The 21,682-nt window shown below is 42.3% G+C and overlaps 1 protein-coding gene and 1 long non-coding RNA gene across 10 annotated transcripts in view; one reads left to right on the plus strand and one right to left on the minus strand.

Moving 5' to 3' along the window:
* The window catches only part of KREMEN1 (kringle containing transmembrane protein 1), a 136,678-nt gene that overhangs the window by 71,803 nt on the left and 43,193 nt on the right, over positions 1-21,682 (minus strand). The window contains exons 14-15 of one of the 9 annotated variants that reach the window (XR_006275783.1): positions 13,898-14,209; positions 2,696-2,792 (exon numbers count right to left, since the gene is read on the minus strand). The exons of 7 other annotated variants lie outside the window; for them this stretch is intronic. Coding sequence is in view for 1 of the 2 variants with exons in the window: in XM_043497774.1 (XP_043353709.1) it covers positions 2,696-2,792 (97 nt within the window). In the remaining variant the exon portion in view is untranslated. Of the gene's footprint in view, positions 1-2,695; positions 2,793-13,897; positions 14,210-21,682 lie in introns of those variants that run through there. One more of the 9 variants, XM_043497774.1, reaches the window with a different exon arrangement.
* LOC122456748 lies at positions 297-21,079 on the plus strand. Its single transcript, XR_006275784.1, has 3 exons — positions 297-539; positions 8,492-8,494; positions 21,066-21,079. It is a non-coding gene; the product is annotated as an uncharacterized LOC122456748 (long non-coding RNA).

Consider the following 21,682-nt stretch of genomic DNA (forward strand, 5'->3'; position numbering starts at 1 on the left):
ATAGAGAATTTTAAGTTTCATTAATATTATTTTTTAGATCTCTCTGCCTGTAAAGCCAGATGCCACAGTCAAAATAAATCCATGTGTACAGGGACCAGAAGTCACAGAGACCTCTAATAGTAAGCTAAAATAGCTTTTCAATAAATTAAGTATCCCAACTTTGAACTTTGCTAATGTAACTTTTTTTGGGAAAATTCCATACTTGGTGGAAAAGAAAAAACATTTTGCAGGCTCATGTATGTATAAGATATTTTAATCTTCTCTGCAGATATATATTACATCTCTCTCTTAAAATGCTATGGAATTTAATAGCAAATGATCACCTTTCTGTAGGACTTTTAAATTATCCCATAGGTTTCTATAGCAAGTATACAATTCTCTGTTAAATTCCACAGGATGGTTCAAACACGCTGTGACGCTGGCAGACCAGGTGCCAGCTCAAGCCAAGGCCCCTAGGTTTCATGAAGACTAACAAATGCATAGCTGGAAAACAGTCTGACTCACCTGTGTGCTAGCATTGCTAAAATAGATTTAAGTTTGTAAGAATATATTTAGATTTGATGAAATGCTTGGATACTGCTTGTATTGATCTCACTCATAACATCTGTATCCCATGGTGTCATACATATAAAGGGAAGGGTAACCGCTTTTCTGTATACAGTGCTATAAAATCCCTCCTGGCCAGAGGCAAAGTCCCTTTACCTGTAAAGGGTTAAGAAGCTCAGGTAAGCTGGCTGGCACCTGACCCAAAATGACCAATGAGGGGACAAGATACTTTCAAATCTGGAGGTGGGGAAGGCTTTGGTCTGTCTGTGTGATATCTTTGCCGGAAACAGATCAAGGATGCAAGCCTTCCAACTCCTGTAAAGTTAGTAAATAATCTAGCTAGAAAATGTATTAGGTTTTCTTTGTTTTGGCTTGTGAAATTCGCTGTGCTGGAGGAAATGTGTATTCCTGTTTTTGTGTCTTTTTGTAATTTAAGGTTTTGCCTAGAGAGATTCTCTCTGTTTTGAATCTGACTGCCTGTAAGATTATCTTCCATTCTGATTGTACAGAGTTGTTCTCTTATCTTTTCTTGTTCTAATAAAGTTCTGTTTTTTAAGAATCGATTGGGTTTTTTGGATCTTAAAAATCCAAGACTGGTCTGTGTTCATCTTGTTTATTATCAAGCCTCCCCAGGAAAGGGGGTGTAAGGGCTTGGGGGGATATTTTGGGGAAATAGGAACTCCAAGTGGTCCTTTTCCTGACTGTGGTTAAATTACTTGGTGGTGGCAGCGTTTACCTAATCCAAGGGCAAAAACTTTGTGCCTTGGGGAAGTTTTAACCTAAGCTGGTAGAAATAAGCTTAGGGGGTCTTTCATGCGGGTCCCCAGATCTGTACCCTAGAGTTCAGAGTGGGGAAGGAACCTTGACACATGGTATAAAGTTATATTGACTGTTTGCACTGTAAACCTCTGTGACTGTGTAACTCACCAAACAGGAAAGAAGCATTAATTAATGCAAAGTGATGGTCCTGCACAGAAGAAGGCCCACTGAAACCAAATGAGCCATTGTGAAACATCAAAGGACAAAGACTTGGTTGATTACACCCACCTCCAGCCCCCCGTTAAGAGGAGATGGGAACAAACACTTGTCCCATCATTTTGAACTCTGGGAGAAGGGAATAAAAACCCCAGACCTGAAGGAACTGTATCACTATACTGCTTGGAATTGGAGAGGGCAATATTTCCAAGCATAAGCAAGGGATCCCAAAGCTGCTTAGCGCTAAAAGACATAGAAAGCTTGTATATCTCAGCAGTTTCTATCACCTTTTGGAACCTAAGACTGTAATTCATTTGTGTGTGTGTTTACCTGGCTTAACTTTGTAAATAACTCTCATTTCTTCTTCTTAGTTAATAAATCTTTAGTTATAGGATTGGCATTGTCAATGACAAGCATTGTCATTGGTGTGAGGTCTAAGGTGCGATTGACTTGGGGTAAGTGGCTGGTCTTTTGGGACTGGGAGTAACCTGAATATTGTTGTGATTTTTGGTGTAAAGGACCATCTATCACAAAGGCAAGTTTTCCTGGATGGCAAGACAGATGGGAGTACCCAAGGGGTCTGTCTGAGACTCCACTATTAGGAAGCCCCATAGTGTTTGAGGAGTTCACACTTGTTACTTGGTTGGTGAAAACTAACTATAGGACTCCCAACCAATTTGGGGTTCCCTGCTTCTTGACAGTCTTCCCTTGAGGGTGGCACTCGTGCTTGTGAGCTACTCCAGATAGTTGACAACCCTAAAGAGAAAGCTGATTGTTTCCTATTAAATTCTACTAGACTTTTTCATAAGAGATATTAGAAGCATGCCCAAAGTTGATGGATTTATGACTAGAGAGGAAGAGAAATGGTCAAAGGTGCATGATAAATTATGGAGCCTTGTGACAAATTGTAGAACCACCTAAAAAAAAGTATCACTTGGGTGTCACCATGTCTGTTTTGAAATGACACTTTTTAGGTATAAAAAGAAAAGGAGTACCCGTGGCACCTTAGAGACTAACAAATTTATTAGAGCATAAGCTTTCGTGAGCTACAGCTCACTTCATCGGATGCATAGAAGACAAAATACCCCAAAGAAATTAAAATATTCTGACTAAAAATCCTTTCCTCTCTCAATTGCTCAGATATCTGTAACAACTTACTAGAATGATTCCTTACCTCTTCCGCTTTTTGCACAGCAGGAAGATTAGAACCACAAGAATTCCAAAGCCAAGAATTCCAAATATACAGGCAAAGAGAACTGCTTGGTTGTTATCTGCAAAAGGGGAAAGACAAAACAAGTGGGACTGTGACATTTTCCCTTCATGCGAATCCCTGGCCACCAACACCACCCACTCACTAAACTCAACCACCAAAAATAGACCATAATATTACAACGCTTGGAAAACTAAGCTATTGTGTGCCACAGGCAGAGAATAGAGGGATTGATGCAAACTAATGCCCAAGGCCCCTGCACGGGCAGGGAATTGCTTAAGTGAGATATACCTATATGATCTTGGCAAGCAACTTGTATTTGAACGTGGTCATGAGTGAGATTTCTAGATGTTTGTTAATCTGGTAAAACCCACTGAACTGTAGGAATTGACAGAAATTCATCATGCTGAATGTCAGAGCAGATGGATGAAGCCTAATCCAATCCAATTAACATTAGTGGTTAATGTTTAACTACTATGAACCTACAGAGTTTATATATGTTTCAGAGTAGCAGCCGTGTTAGTCTGTATTCGCAAAAAGAAAAGGAGTACTTGTGGCACCTTAGAGACTAACAAATTTATTAGAGCATAAGCTTTCGTGAGCTACAGCTGCTCACGAAAGCTTATGCTCTAATAAATTTGTTAGTCTCTAAGGTGCCACAAGTACTCCTTTTCTTTTAGAGTTTATATATAACTCTCAACCCCCACAGCTTCAACATACCTTTCAGTTTATCAACAAGAAAAAGAAAAAGATGACCTCTTTCCAATAGCATTCTTGCCCTGCACACTGCCCTTACCTTACCTGTGAATTTTTTTTCCAGGAAATCGAAACTTTTCAAAGCTAAAACTGATAAATATTTGTAATGGTCTCAAAGGAACCAACAGATATATTATGGGTTTTGCTGTTCAGTAAAGTTGAAATTGGCTCAAAAGTATACGACAACAAAGTTATTAAAGATTTTGTGCAAAAAAACATGAAAAGTGAGACTTTGAAAATACACATCCATTTTCCTAAGCTTTTGATGGGAGATGGAAAAAAGTGACTGTTCTGCTACTTGCGTATGTTGAAGTATATGATATTTATACACATTTAGATGTACAAACATAATAAAAGTAAATTTTTTTTTGATTCTGAAATTTGATAATGAAGTTAAAGTCCAAAGAAATCAGATGTGAAAATTTTTGAGTTGCACTTTATTACTTGTTTCTAATCCCAGTAAATATTAACAGCAGTATTACTACAGGGCCGGGGTCTGTCATACCTTTACCAATGTGTAGGGTTTTGGGGGATATGTGAGGAGCAGTTTCTAAAAAGGACAGACAGAAATGCAGTCCCTACACTTTAGGCAGTGATACTCAATTAGATCTACCCGCAGGCCGATATTAGAATTTTATGACCAAAGAGGTAGGCCATCTGCACAGAACGTTGACAAAATAAAAAAAACAGAACAAACCTTCAGCTGCCAAAGACCTTGATGGAAACACTAATACTTATGTTGCAATCTTTTAACAAAGTTTATAAAACAACATTATTACCTATGTTTCTGGCAATCTCTAAGGAGAGAGTGACATTGATGATCTCTGGCAAGCTTTGTGAAGAGTGGTTTGCAAATAGTCTGGGCAAGGCACCAACCACTGGTGAAGATGCTCATCTGTCAGGTGATTGCTGTGTAGTTTTTTTTTTATACTGTTCACGGTAGAAAACCCAGATTCACAGAAGTATGTTGATCCGAACATTGTTAAAAGATAGATGGCTAGATTCTGGCTATTCTGAAACTGGCCAGCATATTGAATCCAGAAATCACGAAGTCCCACTTCTCAGAATTTTGTGTTTAATATATCTGAACTCTGAAGCCTTACAATTTCTAATTGAAAAGCACCTTCATCAACTGAATCAAGAATGTTCTTTGCTTCAGGAGCAAGATCCATCACCAGAGATGACACACTCATCATGAACAAATAAAAGCAAATCCTTTGGAATTTTAAAATTCTCAAATCACATTTTAAATTTTCTATTGGGTTGTTTAGGAATTCTTGCATTGTTTCCATCAAAGTTTCATATGTAGCAACAAAATGCAATGTGAGAAAGTGCATAATGTTTCCTATTAAGTCTGTCTGAAAGACACTTTTTCAAACAGATTCCCAACACTGCTTGCACGGCCTTGGAGCTGCAAGTTGAGGGAATTCAAATGACCAGTACTATCGTACAGAAAAGCTATCTGTGACATAAAGGAGACATCATTCATAAATTCCAGGAACTTGCAGTCGTTGTTGGTCTTATGGTTTGAAAGAAATTCTATTATTTCTTTACGAAACGCACAAAACCTTTCTAACACATGCCCCCTACTTAACCAGTGAACATCAATGTGCTGCAACAGATCACTGGATACAGCTGAAAAGTCTTGTAAAAGAGCTTTAAAAAGACGATGCTGTAAGCTAAAAATTGAGTGTATGTAGTTCACTAATCTCATCATAATACCCTTTTTTTTTTCAGGTCCCCAGACTACTTAGCACACAGGACAGTCTGGTGAATGATGCATGTACTTAATGAAGATTGTATCACTGCCAAACATGAAACAAAGCCCTTCATTTCCACTGTCATGGAGGGACCTTCATCTGTAACAAACAAGTTCAATTTCTGCAGACATAAACCATCCCCCCCCCCAAAAAAAGTCTTTTACCTTTTCAGAAATGATCTCTCCTGTGGTGTAAGTTTCTAATAGTATTAAGCACAAAATTTCACCATCATAAAATCTAACACACAGCAATAGCTGGGCAGTGTCGTTTAAATTGCTTGATTTGTCCACCGCAAGAGACATGTATTTGGTGTTTTTAAATCAGAAAGCACTGCTGACAAATAACCCTAGTAAATTACCTCCAATTTTTACACTGCTATGGAATCAGACAAGGGAATTTGCTACAACGTCATCTTTATTTTTATCTCCGGTAAAAAGCTCCTCCAGCATTTCCAATGTGCATTCCTTCACAAGCTCGACATCCTGGAAAGGCTTTGAACATCATCAGATTTTTTTTGGCCCAATCCTCCAATTTGTCTAGGTCACTCTGGACCCTATCCCTACTCTCCAGTGTATCTACCTCTCACTCCAGTTTAGCCCTGGTCTACACTATGAGTTTAGGTCGAATTTAGCATCGTTAGATCGATTTAACCCTGCACCCATCCACAAAACAAAGCCATTTTTGTTGAAAGGGCTCTTAAAATCTATTTCTGTACTCCTCCCCAATGAGGGGATTAGCGCTGAAATCGACATTGCCGGGTCGAATTTGGGGTAGTGTGGACACAATTTGATGGTATTGGCCTCCGGGAGCTATCCCAGAGTGCTCCATTGTGACTGCTCTGGACAGCACTTTCAACTCAGATGCACTAGCCAGGTACACAGGAAAAGCACCGGGAACTTTTGAATTTCATTTTCTGTTTAGCCAGTGTGGTGACCTCATCAGCAGAGATGACCATGCAGAGCTCATCAGCACAGGTGACCATTACAGTCCGTGAATCCCAAAAGAGCTCCAGCATGGACTGAATGGGAAGTACTGGATCTGATTGCTGTATGGGGAGACAAATCTGTGCTATCAGAACTCAGTTCCAAAAGACGAAACGCCAATATATTTGAAAAAAGCTCCAAAGGCACGATGGACAGAGCCTATAACAGGGACCCGCAGCAGTGCTGTATGAAAATTAAGGAGCTCAGGCAAGCCTACCAAAAAACCAAAGAGGCGAACCGCCGCTCCGGGTGAGAGCCCCAGACATGCCGCTTCTATGATGAGCTGCATGCAATTCTAGGGGGTACCCCTACCACTAACCTACCCATCCGTGGACACCTGCAAGGGAGAGTCTCATGCAACAGGGATGAGGATTTTGGGGATGACGAAGATGATGATGATGAGGAGGAGGATAGCACACAACAGGCAAGTGGAGAAACCGTTCTCCCTGACAGCCAGGAACTGTTTATCACACTGAAGCCAATACCCTCCCAAGGCGGACTCCCAGACCACGAAGCTGGAGAAGTCACCTCTGGTGAGTGTACCTTTGTAAATATAATACATGGTTTAAAAGCAAGCGTGTTTAATGATTAATTTGCCCTGAAGACTTGGGATGCATTCGCGGCCAGTACAGCTACTGGAAAGGTCAGTTAACATGTCTGGGGATGGAGCAGAAATCCTCCAGGGACATTATTAAGGGGACATTCAGAGGTGGCCATTCCTGCTGGGCTGTTTGCCTGTGGCTGAAAAGAAATTATCCCCGCTTTTAGCCACGCGGTGTGGGGGGGCCCGTTCACACTGAGCTGTTCGCGTTTGGCTCACAGGGATCTTCCCTGATACTAGTCACGCGGTGGGAGGAGGGGTGAAGCGATCATCCCAGAGAACTGGGGGGGGGTTAATTGGATTTGTGCTGCACATTAACCCAAAAACCGCAGCCCCTTCTTTTAAATGGCCAACCCAATGGGTGCTTGGTATGGGAAAAGAGGGCGCTGCTGTTTGAAACCATTCCCACATGTTATGAAGGTTGAAGAAGCCAAAAGTCCGTGGCTTACCATGGCTGCCTGCAAGCTGAATTCTGTTGCCCGGCCCTGCGTGTGTGATCTCAGACACCAAACTGGCAGGCTCTCAATAGAAGAGGCAAAATGCGACTTTGTAGCGAAAGCACATGTGCTATGTAATGTTAACAGCTTGGTTCACCGTGAAAGAGTCTACCCATTGTTCTCTAAAATGTGTCTTTTTAAATACTACTCTCCCTTTTTTCCCTCCCGTAGCAGCAAATGTTTCAGCACTCCCCCATCATCTCCGTCCCAGAGGCTAGCGCAGATAAAAAGGAGAAAAAAAAAAAGCACTCGCGATGAAATGTTCTCTGAGCTCATGCAGTCGTCCCGCACTGAAAGAGCTCAGCAGAATGCATAGAAGCAAACAACGGCAGAGTCCAGGAAAGCAGAAAACGAATGCAAGGACAGGAGGGACGAGCAAGATGAGAGGTTGTGGCCGCATGATGAGAGAAGGCAGGATGCAATGCTGAGGCTACTGGGGGATGAAACGGATATGCTCCGGCATCTGGTGGAGCTGCAGGAAAGGCAGTAGAAACACAGACCACTGCTGCAGCCCCTGTGTAACCGCCAGCCCTCCTCCCCAAGTTCCATAGCCTCCTCACCCAGACGCCCAACAACGCGGGGAGAGGGGGCCCCTCCAGGCACCCAACCACTCCACCCCAGAGGACTGCCCAGGCAACAGAAGGCTGGCATTCAATAAGTTTTGAAGTAAAGTGTGGCCTTGTCCTTCCCTCCTCCCCTTATCCACCACCCCACCTGGTGCTTCCCTCCTCCCCCACCCGTCCCAGGCTACCTTGGCAGTTATCCCCCTATTTGTGTGATGAATTAATAAAGAATACATGATTCTGAAACAACGACTTTATTGCCTCTGCAAGCAGTGATCGAAGGGAGGAGGGTGGTTGGCTTACAGGGAAGTAGAGTGAACCCAGGAGGTGGGTTTTCATCAAGGAGAAACAAACAGAACTGTCACATTGTAGCCGGGCCAGTCATGAAACTGGTTTTCAAAGCTTCTCTGATGCACAGCACGCCCTGCTGTGCTCTTCTAATTGCCCTGGTGTCCGGCTGCATGTAATCAGCGGCCAGGCGATTTGCCTCAACCTCCTACCCCACCATAAACGTCTCCCCCTTACTCTCACAGATATTGTGGAGCACACAGCAAGCAGCAATAACAATGGGAATACTGGTTTCGCTGAGGTCTAACCGAGTCAGTAAACTGCGCCAGCGTGCTTTTAAACGTCCAAATGCACATTCTACCACCATTCTGCACTTGCTGAGCCTATAGTTGAACAGCTCCTTACCACTGTCCAGGGTGCCTGTATATGGCTTCATGAGCCATGCATTAAGGAGTAGGCTGGGTCCTCAAAGATAACTATAGGTATTTCAACATCCCCAACAGTTATTTTCTGGTCTGGGAAGTAAGTCCCTTTCTGCAGCTTTTGAAATAGACCAGAGTTCCTGAAGATGCGAGCGTCATGTACCTTTCCCGGCCATCCCATGTTGATGTTGGTGAAACGTCTCTTGTGATCCACAGTGCTTGCAGTACCCTTGAAAAGTACCCCTTGCGGTTTACATACTGGCTGCCAAGGTGGTCCAGTCCCAAGATAAGGATATGTGTTCCATCTTTGCCCCACCAGAGTTAGGGAATCCCATGGCAGCAAAGTCATCCACTATAACCTGCACATTTCCCAGTCACTATCCTTGATAGCAGCAACTCAGTGATTGCGTTGGCTACTTGGATCACAGCAGCCCCCACAGTAGATTTGCCCACTCCAAATTGATTCCCGACTGACCGGTAGCTATCTGGTGTTGCAAGCTTCCAGAGGGCTATCGCCACTCACTTGTGAACTGTGAGGGCTGCTCTCATCTTGGCATTCTTGTGCTTCAGGGCAGGGGAAAGCAAGTCACAAAGTTGCATGAAAGTGCCCTTACGCATGCAAAAGTTTTGCAGCAACACTATGTGGTCCCACCAGTCTGCTTGTTTCCCAGGCCCAGAATTGGAGTTCCACGGCATGAGCCTGCCCCATTGCCACCAGGATGTCCAAATTGCTGGGGTCCGTACTTTGAGAGAAGTCTGTGTCCATGTCCTCATCACTCTCGTCACCGTGCTGCCGTTGCCTCCTTGCCTGGTTTTGCAGGTTCTGGTTCTTCACATACTGCAGGATAATGCCGGAGGTGTTTACAATGCTCAGAACTGCCATGGTGATCTGAGCAGGCTCCATGCTTGCTGTGGTATGGCATCTGCAGGAGAGCAGAGTTGCAGTGGAAGCAGTGGCTGATGACGGATGCCACAAGAACAGATATTTATAGAGAACAACGAGAGGACCTGCGGGTTGGATTCATGACAACAGGAGAGCAGAGTTGCAGTGGAAGCGGTGGAGGATGACGGTTAGCACTGTGCACATTTCCCGAGGAAGAACACACGTACCTGGGAGCCCATGACAGACAACATGGAGAAATTTGCTATTGAGACAATAGCAGCAGAGCAGAGCTGCAGGGGAAGCAGTGGATGACGATGGTTAGCAGTCCTACTGCACTGTTTGCTGAAAGCAGTATGGCGTCCACACAGAAAAAAGGTGCAAAATGATTGTCTGCTGTTGCTTTCACGGAGGGAGGGGCGACTGACGACATGTACCCAAAACCACCTACGACAATGTTTTTGCCCCATATGGCATTGGGAGCTTAACTCAGAATTCCAATGGGCAGCGGAGACTGTGGGAACTGTGGGATAGCTACCCACAGTGCACCGCTCCATAAGTCAATGCTAGCAAGGTAGTGAGATTGCACTCCGCTGACTTAATGTGCTTAGTGTGGACATACGCAACTGACCATATAAAATCAATTTATAAAAATTGACTTCTATAATATCGACCTAATTTCATAGTGTAGACATACCCTTAGTGTCATCCACAAACTTGATGAGGGTGCACTCTATCCGATCATCCAGATCATTAATAAAGATGTTGAACAAAACCAGCTCCAGGACTGACCCCTCTGCTTGATACCAGCTACCAATTAGACATTGAGCCGTTGATCACTATCCGTTGAGCCCAACGATCTAGCTAGCTTTCTATCCACCTTATAGTCCATTCATTTAATCCACACTTTTTTTAACTTGCTGGCAAGAATACTGTGGGAGGCCGTATCAAAAGCTTTGCTCAAGTCAAGATACATCATGTCCACCGCTTTCCGCATATCCAAAGAGCCAGTTATCTCATCACAGAAGGCAATCAGGTTGGTCAGGCATGACTTGGCCTTGGTGAATCTATGATGACTGTTCCTGATCACCTTCCTTTCTTCCACATGCTTCAAAATGGATTCCTTGGGGACCTGCTCTATGATTTTTCCAGGGACTGAGGTGAGGCTGACCAGTCTGTAGTTCCCTGGATTCTCCTTCTTCCCTTTTTTAAAGATGGGCACTATATTTGTCTTTTTCCAATCATCCGGGACTTCCCCCAATCGCCACAAGTTTTCAAAGATAATGGCCAATGGCTCTGCAATCACATCAGCCAATTTCCTCAGCACCCTCGGATGTATTATTTCCAGACCCATGGACTTGTGCATGTCCAGCTTTTCTAAATAGTCCTTAACCTGTTCTTTCACTACTGAAGGCTGCTCACCTCCTATCCATACTGTGCTGCCCAGTGAAGCAATCTGGGAGCTGACCTTGTCTGTGAAGACCAAGGCAAAAAAAGCATTGAGTACTTCAGCTTTTTCCCACATCATTTGTCACTAGGTTGCCTTCCCCATTCAGTAAGTAAGGGTCCCACACTTTCCCTGACCACCTTCTTGTTGCTAACATACCTGTAGAAACTAGGGCTGCCAATTAATCACAGTTAACTCATGCGATTAACCCAAAAAAATTAATCACGATTAAAAAAATTAATCACGATTAATCGCAGTTTTAATCGCATTGTTAAACAATAGAATACCAATTGAAATGTATTAAATATTTTGGATGTTTTTCTACATTTACAAATATATTGATTTCAATTACAACACAGAATACAAAGTGTACACTGCTCACTTTATATTATTTTTGATTACAAATATTTCTACTGTAAAAATGATAAACAAAAGAAATAGTCTTTCAATTCACCTCATACAAGTACTGTATTGCAATCTCTTTATCATGAAAATGCAACTTACAAATGTAGATTTTTTTTGTTACAGAACTGCACTCAAAAACAAAACAGTGTAAAACTTTAGAGCCTACAAGTCCACTCAGTCCTACTTCTTGTTCAGCCAATTGTTAAGACAAAACAAGTTTGTTTATATTGACAGGAGATACGGCTGCTTAATTCTTATTTACACTGTCAACAGAAAGCGAGAACAGGCATTCGCCTGGCACTTTTGTAACCAGCATTGCAAGGTATTCACATGCCAGATATGCTAAACATTCGTATGCCCCTTCATGCTTCAGCCGCAATTCCAGAGGACATGCTTTCATGCTGATGACGCTCGTTAAAAAAATAATGCTTTCATTAAATTTGTGACTGAACTCCTGCTCTATTTTACTCGCATTCTGCCATATATTTCATGTTATAGTAGTCTCGAATGATGACTCAGCACATGTTGTTCATTTTAAGAACACTTTCACTGCAGATTTGACAAAATGCAAAGAAGGTACCAATGTGAGATTTCTAAAGATAGCTACAGCACTTGACCCAAAGTTTAAGAATCTGAAGTGCCTTCTAAAATCTGAGAGGGATGAGGTGTGGAGCAAGCTTTCAGAAGTCTTAAAAGAGCAACATTCCAATGCAGAAACTACAGAACCTGAACCACTAAAAAAGAAAATCAACCTTCTGCTGGTGGCATCTGACTCGGATTATGAAAATGAACATGCGTCGGTCTACAATGCTTTGGATTGTTATCGAGCAGAACCTGTCATCAGCCTGGACGCATGTCCCCTGGAATGGTGGATGAAGCATGAAGAGACATATGAACCTTTAGCTCATCTGGCATGTAAATATCTTGCAATGCCGGCTACAACAGTGCCATGTGAATGCCCGTTCTCACTTTCAGGTGACATTGTGAACAAGAAGCAGGCAGCATTATCTCCTTCAAATGTAAACAAGCTTGTTTGTCTGAGCGATTGGTTGAACAAGAAATGAGAATGAGTGGACTTGTAGGCTTTAAAGTTTTACATTGTTACATTTTTGAATGCAGTTATTTTTTGCACAGAAGTCTACATTTATAAGTTCAACTTTCATGACAAAGATTGCACTACAGTACTTGTATTAGGTGAATTGAAAAATACTATTTCTTTTGTTTTTTACAGTGCAAATATTTGCAATAAAAATAAATATAAAGTGAGCACTGTACACTTTGTATTCCATGTTGTAATTGAAATCAATATATTTGAAACTGTAGAAAACAGCTAAAAATATTTAAATAAATATTTAACAGTGTGATTAATCGTGATTAATGTTTTTAATCATTTGACAGACCTAGTAGAAACCCTTCTTGTTACCCTTCACATCCCTTGCTAGCTGCAACTCCAGTTGTGCTTTGGCCTTCCTGATTACACCCCTGTAAGCTCAAGCAATATTTTTATACTCCTCCCTAGTCATCTGTCCAAGTTTCCACTTCTTATAAGCTTCCTTTTTGTGTTTAAACTCACCGAAGATTTATCTGTTAAGCCAAACTGGTTGCCTGCCATATTTGCTATTCTTTCTGCATGTTTGGATGGTTTGTTCCTGAACCCTCAGTAAGGCTTCTTTAAAATACAGCCAGTTCTCCTGGACTCCTTTCCCCTTCATATTAGCCTCCCAGGGGATCCTGCCCATCAGTTCCCTGAGGGAGTCAAAGTCTCCTTTTCCAAAGTTCAGGGTACGTATTCTGCTGCTCTCCTTTCTTCCTTTTGTTTGGATCCTGAACTCAACCATTTCATGGTCACCCAGGTTGCCACCCACTTCTACTTCTGCTACCAATTCTTCCCTGTTTGTGAGCAGCAGGTCAGGAAGAGTATGGCCCCTAGTTCGTTCCACCAGTATTTGATCCAGGAAGTTGTCTCCAACACTCTCCAAAAACTTCCTGGATTGTCTGTGCACTGCTGTATTGCTCTCCCAACAAATGTCAGGGTGATTGAAGTCCCCCATGAGAACCAGGGCCTGTGATCTGGAAACTTCTGTTAGTTGTCCAAAGAAAGCCTTGTCTATCTCATCCTCCTGGTCTGGTGATCTATAGCAGACGCCCACCACAACATCAGCCGTGCTGCTCTCGCCTCTAAACTTAACCCTAACACTCTCAACAGGCTTTTCTCCAGTTTCATACTGGAGCTCTGAGCAATCATACTGCTCTCTTACATAGAGTGCAACTTCTCCATCTTTTCTCCCCTGCCTCTCCTTCCTGAACAGTTTATACCCATCCACGACAGTGCTCCAGTCATGTGAGTTACCCCACCAAGTCTCTGTTAATCCAATCACATCATAGTTCCTTCACTGTGCCAGGACTTCCAATTCTTCCCGCTTGTTTCCCAGGCTTCTTGCATTCATGTACGGGCACCTAAGATAAATAGCCAATTGACCTACTTTCTCAGTATGAATCAGGAGGCCTCCCCTGTTGCACTCTCCTCCTTGTGTTTCCTCCCGGTATCCCACTTCCCCACTTACCTCTGGGCTTAGGTCACCATCCCCCGGCAAACCGAGTTTAAAGCCCTCCTCACTAGGTTAGCAAGCCTGCCTGCGAAGATGGTCTTCCCTCTCTTTGTTAGGTGGAGCCCATCTCTTCCTAGCAATCCTTCTTCCTGGAACAACATCCCAAGGTTGAAGAATCCGAAGTCCTCTCTCAGACAATACCTGCGCAACCACACATTTACCTCCACAATTCGATGGCCCCTACCTGGGCCTTTTCCTTCAATAGGGAGGATGGATGAGAACATGACTTATGCCTCAAACTCCTTTATCCTTCTTCCCAGAGCCATGCTGTTGTTGGGGAATGTGAAAAAAAACAAACACATGGCTATCTTGGCAAAAGCCCTAGCATAGATGCAGTTACACTAGCAAAAATGTCCTTTTGCTGGGATGGCTTACTTTGGTTAGAGAACTGGTATAACAATGCTAGCAAAAGAATGCTTTTGCCAGTATAAGCTGTGTCTCCACTAGGCAGGTTTGTTGGGTATAGCGATACTGAAAAACCCTTTCTAATGCAGACGAGGCCTTATTTCTAACTTGAAATTGTCTGGCTTTATTTTTAGATATTTTTGACCTATTCTCCTGGAATACATACTCAGGAAAACCTGATTTTTTTCATCTTAAAAAAGGCTGATGGGATTTTGTATCAACTTTCCAAAAAATAACCACATTGATACTGAGACCAAACCTGGAAAATGTAAGCCTCAAAAGGTGAATAGCACTTGATTGTGTGTGTGTGTGTGTATATATATGTGTGTGTGTGTGTGTGTGTGTGTGCAACCAGATGCAGGTAAACAATGCCAAATCCCTGTCTATCAGGAAAACAATACATATGTTAAGATTTTGTTTTCCAAAATTATTAAGTGTTTGGTTGATTTTTATACGTGTTTTGTTGGATGCCTGAAGTTTCTTTTCCAGGGATTGTTTCTGACTTCCTTGCTACAAGCTATTTTGCAAAAAGAAGCTGCTGTAGCAGAAGCAAAGCCTTGTAGTGAGAGTATAATTAGAAGCATATCAGAATAATCATTACCAGAACATTTCTATGGAAATGAATTAAAGAAAACAAAACAGAAAGCAACACTATTCAAGCCTCAATGCATAGTTTTAGTTTGAAATTTTAAATACAAAATAGGATTTTGGAAAATCACAGGTGTTTTTACTTTACCTTCTCTCTCCCCACTTTCCTGAATTTTCCTCATTCATCACTACTTCATTTTAATAGCTCTAGTTACTAAGCCAAAAACATGAATAAATTTAAAAAATAAAAATCTTAATAAATTTGAAATAGCGACCCTGAATTTGACCTGGCATTCTGTGGTGAGCCAGAGCAAGTGTAGTGAGCAGTGCTCTAGAGTAAGTGATCTTGGAGAGTGGTGTTACTGAGAAAGTAGATGCCTGCATTCTGGACTAAATTAAGCTTTTTTTAATGTTATTGTACTCATACCTAGGAACAGAGAGTTGTAATAGTTCTGCCTGGAGGACAAAAAAGACAGGGTCACTGTGGCCAGGTTACTGATTTTAAAACGGGCTGCTAGTTATAGATGGAAGAAGACATTTTTGCAGCTGTCGCAGAAATGGGCACTCCGAGAGGACCCTTAAGCTGCAGAAAGCAAAGTGACATGGTCTTCAAATTGTTTTCTTCTTCCCAACCATGTTAACTTGCTTGGGTTCAACTTCAGTCAATTGCTTTTCATCCAGCTGCTGATCTTGACTAGGCAGACTGATCATCAGGGAACTGCTATTTGCATTGGAGTTAAGAGATATACAACAGGCTACTGTCTACCTGTTACTGGTGTTTGGTTTACTGATCTGGCCATTAAGGTGTAACTTAAAGCGGAGGTCACTGGTCATCACTGGCAAGAGGTGGATCGTTTGCTGCAGTGAATGATGCAGGAGATCTTGAGGAGGAGGCCCTGTCTCCAGACAGCGTCATACGCTGAGGATAGTTCAACAAGGGCAATTCCCGTCTTCAATTTACGTTGGGATCCTGCCTCAATGTGGCTGGTAAGTGAAGCTAGTTGGTCACAACTGTTCCTCTTCAGGCAAAATCTGGCCTGCTCTATTAGTGGGATTTCTTTGATAATATCAGACAGACAGCGGTGCAGTGCCCATTCCATGAGCTTGCTGATGGGTGAGAGGAGAGAGATGGAGTGGTAGCTGGCTGCATCCTCTGGGGATTTCCCAGGCTTCAGTAGGGCAAGCACTGTTGCCTGTCACCAGCTTGTTGGCACTTCTCGGGTTCTATGCACAGCAGTAAAAAGCATCAGCAGCCAATCCTGTCCCCATTCTTCCCCGGTTCTTGAGAAATTCTGGAGGAATGCCATCAACCGCTGCAGCTTTCTGGTTTTTGGTTTCCAACCGTGCAACATTGATCTCCTTGACAGAATATGGAGAGGAGAGTGAGGATTCCTCTGAGCATTGTTGGTTCTTGTGGATTTCCCGCTGGACCTCCTGGCATGTAATTTTGTCTGTTGGCATCTTACTCTTAGAAAAAAGATGAGAGGTGACAGCATTTGCAGTCACCTTTGCTGGGCATCCCTCAGGCATCCCTCCCATCTGTCCTGGCCCCAATACTTTTTAATCTACACATCACGAATATGCCAGCGATGGAGTCAAGGAAATTCATGTATGCAGATGACTGCCTTACCGGTTCAGCATACAAGCCTTCATACCATCAGCTGCACCCTAACCCAAGATCTTAGCACAATAGCTGATTATTTCCAATGCTGGGAAACTTAGGCCTAACCAAAAAAAACCCATGGTAGCCATTTTCCATCTGAACAATAAAATGGTTAATACCAAACTCGATATGCAGTTCTGTACTGAGAGCGTCAGCCACAAAGCTAACCCAAAGTATTTCGGTGCTATACCAGACCAGAGTCTGACCTTTCGACAACACCTCAAGAGCACTTGTGATAAGGTTAGGTCTAGTGTCATGCTTATCAGAAAATTGGCTGGAACATCATGGGGCTCCAGTTCACAGACCCTATGAACTGCAACAATTGCCTTTGTATATTCTGCAGCTGAATATTGTGCACCAGTGTGGTGTCTCAGCAGTCACACTAAACTTCTTGATACAACTCAATAATGCTATGTGCATAGTGTCAAGGATGCTCAAATCAACTCCAGTCAACTGGCTCCTGGTCCTATCGCACATCCAGCCTCCACAGATTAGAAGAGCTGCTCAGACATCTCGCTTTCTTAACCATGTCAAGGCAAACGCAAGGATCCCATTGCACGATGACCTGCAGAACCTGCCAAAATCAAAATTAAAATCCTGCAATCCTCTATGGAACCACATCAAAACCCTTACACCCAACTTCGACACTGAGGTTCAATGGAGAGTCACATGGAACGTTTCAACTGTTCAAAACAAACAACTCATTGTTGACCCTGCCAAGGAACCACCGGGTTTTGATTTATGTTGGAAAGATTGGTGCAGATTGAATTGCATCAAGACATCTCATGGGAGATGTGGACAAACCCTCTTTAAATGGAAAATGAGGCAAATACTGTATGTGACTGTGGTCACCAGGCACCAACAATGGAGCACATCATCAATGCATCCGATGAAGTGAGCTGTAGCTCACGAAAGCTTATGCTCAAATAAATTTGTTAGTCTCTAAGGTGCCACAAGTACTCCTTTTCTTTTTTTGAAGTGAGACAGTCGGATGTCCATTGTCAATGGCATCAGATGCTGTAATATAGGGGCCCAGAGTTGGGGAGGAAAATTGGCACTCTCATTGCTCAGTTTCAGCACATATCAGATATGTCAAAGAGATGTTCTCTCTATGATGAAGCAGTTATATTCAACTTTTTTGTTATGGGGAATACTGTGCTATCAAAATCAGCGTAAAGAAAACCAGCACTAGCCATCTATTTGTAGACACAAATTCACATCTCTGATTGGGTCAGAACTGAAATGTTGTTTAATGGGAGTAGAAGAGTAGATGTCCATATTATAAACCTGATAGATACACATAGCAGGGATGACTTTGTTCAATTTTGTCAAGCCTGCCACTCTGGAGAAACCTGCACTTAGAAAAAAAGAAGCTATTGCAGGTCAAGACCGAAGTGCAATGCCAGAGCTGTTTAGAGCAAAGAACGGAAGAGCAAGGGTGCCAATGAATATTAGTACCAAAGTGCATTCATTGGAAAAGCTGTGTGTACAGCTTGTATATTATACTGCATATTTGCAGTACCCTGTTATATCTGAGTAAGCAGCGCTCTCAGTCTCCAACTTCCCTGAGGATAGGGAATAATCATTTTTTACCCAAATTTTAAAAAAACAAAACCAACCCTCAGAATTCTATCTAGCAGGAAAAGTGTTGCTGTTAAAAACAAACAAGCCCCTATCTTATTCTTCAACTAGATTCAGAAAAATATACACTAGAAGACATTCATTTTGTATCTGCTTATCCATGAAACTGTAGCATTGCTCCATCATACTGAGCTACGCTAATTTTTGAATGTCTTCCAGCTCCCCCTCTCTTTGATCTTCCACTGTTGGCTTTTTGCCTTTCTCTAGTGCAAATGTTAATATCCAATTTACTTATTGAGATATCTGGCTCCAACAGGCATCTAGTTGATGGCAATAACAGAAAATGGTCTTATTTTGCTATTTGGCAAAACATTTTACCACTGACTCTGTGTTGAAGAAGCTACTGCTTTACTTTGTAAAGATTTTATTCCACTGTGGGCTTTAAAGGAAGATCCATTATTATTAAGAGCACAGAAGAATTCTGCCATTCCCTACTAGATCTCCAGTTTCTGAAATTAACACCCTTTCAATATGCTTAGAAATGTTCTACAATGACCCAGGCCAATATAAAAATGAGCTGCGATATCCCAGTCTCTCTAGTTTCACTCATTACAGTATAGTGTCACTGCTCATATTAGCTATTATGAATGCAGTCTTATACTGATTGTTAACTAACAATAGCAGGGTGAATACTGCAAAGAAACTGTTCTATGAATAGTCATTCAAATTTTTAGTGAAGTCTTGTCTCTTTTGCATTTGCTTTCCATAAATAGTCTACAATTATGCCTGTGTGTTCACTTTATACAAATGAGTTTCCTGGGAGGAAAATTGGATAAATGCATTTTAAGCAAAATATTTGAGAATATTTTTGGAAAGAATTTTAAAGTCACTATACAAATATTTGTCCTGGTACTGGATTCAAAGAGTTTAAGCTAAGCTTGACAAGGGGACAGAAGCATGTGTCCATTCACAACTAACCAACACAACTCAGATTTCAAATGGCGAATATTCACAGTGAACTGGTCACTAAAGGCCAGGTTCTGCCATCCATACTCATGTGGAGTAGTATCTTACTCCACTGATAGCCCTGTTCAAAACAGTAGAACTATCCTGAAGTAAGAGTAGCAGAATCTGCCCGCAGACCAAAAATTAGTAACTGAAAATACTCAGCAAGTAAGTGTCATTATGTTTGCTGTGTTATTGTAACTATGTTGGTCCTAGGATATGAGAAAGAAAAGGTGGGTAAGATAATATCTTTTATTGGACCAACTTCTGCTGGTGGAAGAGTAAAACTCAGAGACTTTGAGGCCAGAAGGGACCATCATGATCATCCAGTCTGATCTCCTGCACATTGCTAGCCACAGAAACTCACTTACCCACTCCTGCAATAGGCCCATGACCTCAAGCTGAGTTACCGAAGTCCTTAAAGCTTGATTTAAAGATTTCAAATTTCAGAGAATCCACCATTTACTCTAGTTCAAACCAGCAAGTGACCTCTGCCTTATGCTGCAGAAGAAGGTGAAACCCTTCTGAGATCTCCACCAATCTGACCAGATGGAAAATTCCTTCCTGATACCAAATACGGCGATCAGTTAGACCCTGAGCATGTAGGCAAGACCCACCAGCCAGACAGCTGGGAATGAATTCTCTATAGTAACTCAGAGCCCTCCCCATCTAGTGTCCCATCTCCGGCAGCTGGAGGTATTTGCTAATAGCAGACATGGATGGGCCATATGCCATCGGAGACAACCTCATCATACCATCTCCTCCATTTCCTAGAATTTAGTTTTGTTTTGAAAGGACAGATTATTATATATAGTGCATCTGTAATTCCCCCAACCCTCATATCAGGTCTCACTGGTAGGGTTTGAACTATGGACCTTCAGCACCTTCACCCACATTGCTGCTACTGGAGCACCAAGACTAGCCCTATTAGCTGCCAACAGCAGAAGACTCTTAGAAGCACAGAGTTAGAATGGCCCAAAAGGGTCATCTAGTCTAACCCCCAGCCAAGATGCAGGATTTATTGTGTCCAAACCATCCAAGACAGATGACTATCCAGCCTCCTTTTGAAAACCTCCAGTGAAGAAGCTTCCACAATCTCCGTGGCAGTCTGTTCCATTGTCCTACTGTTCTTACAGTCAAAGCTTTTCCTAAGATTTAATGTAAATCTGCTATGCTGTAGTTTGAACCCACTGCCTCTTGGCCTGCTCTCTGTGGCAAAAGAGAACTATCACCTACTGTGACTTGCATGCTATGCCTCTGTTAATGCCACCTAAAATTGCATTTGCTTTTTTTGCAACAGCATCACACAAATATCCCTCTGAATTTTAGTGCTATCCTCCAAAGTATTGGCACTCCCCCCCCCCCCCCCCCGCAGCTTTGTGTCATCTGCAAACTTGAGCAGTATGTTCTCTATACCTACATCCAGGTCATTAATAAAGATGTTAAGACTGGAGCCAAAACAGATCGCTGTGGAACCCCACTTGAGACCTCCCTCCAATCCGATATCATTTCACTCTTTGTTTGCGGTTGTTTAACCAATTATGTATACACTTAATGGTAGTTCTGTTAAACCCACATTTCTCCATCTTACTTATCAGAATATCATTCTGGGACTATATCAAAAGCCTTGCTGAAGTCCAGGTTTATTATGTTCACTGCATTCCCACTATCCACCAAATCAGGAAATCAAGCTGGTTTGGCATGATTTGTTCTTGGCAAATTCATGCTGGCTGCTAATGATTACTCCTTCATCTTCCAGGTACTTTCAAATTGAATGTTTAAAACATTTTATACATACTAGTAGCTAGTAGCTTCCCAGGTATCAAAGTTAGGCTGACTGGTCTATAGTTTCCCGGCTCCTCCTTTCCTGCCTTTTTAAAGATGTGTTCTATGTTAGCCCTTCTCCAGTCTTCTAGGACCTCTCTGGTGATCCATGAATTTGTAAATATTATTGCCAGTGGCTCCGAGTTTTCTTAATTTAATTCCTACAGTACCCTTGGATGAATAGCATCAGGCTCTGCTGATCTGAATTCATTCAAATTGATCAGAAGATGGCTGGTGTCTTCTTTATATCCCAATCTGCATCCCTTCCCCTTTATTGTCTCTGGTAACTTCACTAGTTGTCCCGTCACATGTTATTTTTTGAGCAATGATGAAGCAAAGTAGGTATTGAGCAGCTCTGCCTTCCTATCATCTTCCATTACCAGCTCACCTTCTCCCTTGAGCAGTAGCCCCACACCATCCTTGATCTTTCTTTTTTGTCTGAAATGTTTTAAGAACCCCTTCCTGTTGTCTCTAACATTTCTTGCCAGCTGTAACTCATTCTTTGCCTGGGCTTTCCCGATTTTGTCCCTACACACTTGTGTATACTTCTTCGTGCTATGCCCCTCCATCCATCTCCTGTATGTATCCTTTTTGGTTTTTAGATAGCTAAAAAGCGCCCTCTGAAAGCTACAATGGACTCCTGTGGCTCTTCTTTCCTCTGTGTCAGAATTGCT

The sequence above is a fragment of the Dermochelys coriacea genome, chromosome 15, assembly GCF_009764565.3.
Source record: "Dermochelys coriacea isolate rDerCor1 chromosome 15, rDerCor1.pri.v4, whole genome shotgun sequence".
Lineage (NCBI taxonomy): Eukaryota > Metazoa > Chordata > Testudines > Dermochelyidae > Dermochelys > Dermochelys coriacea.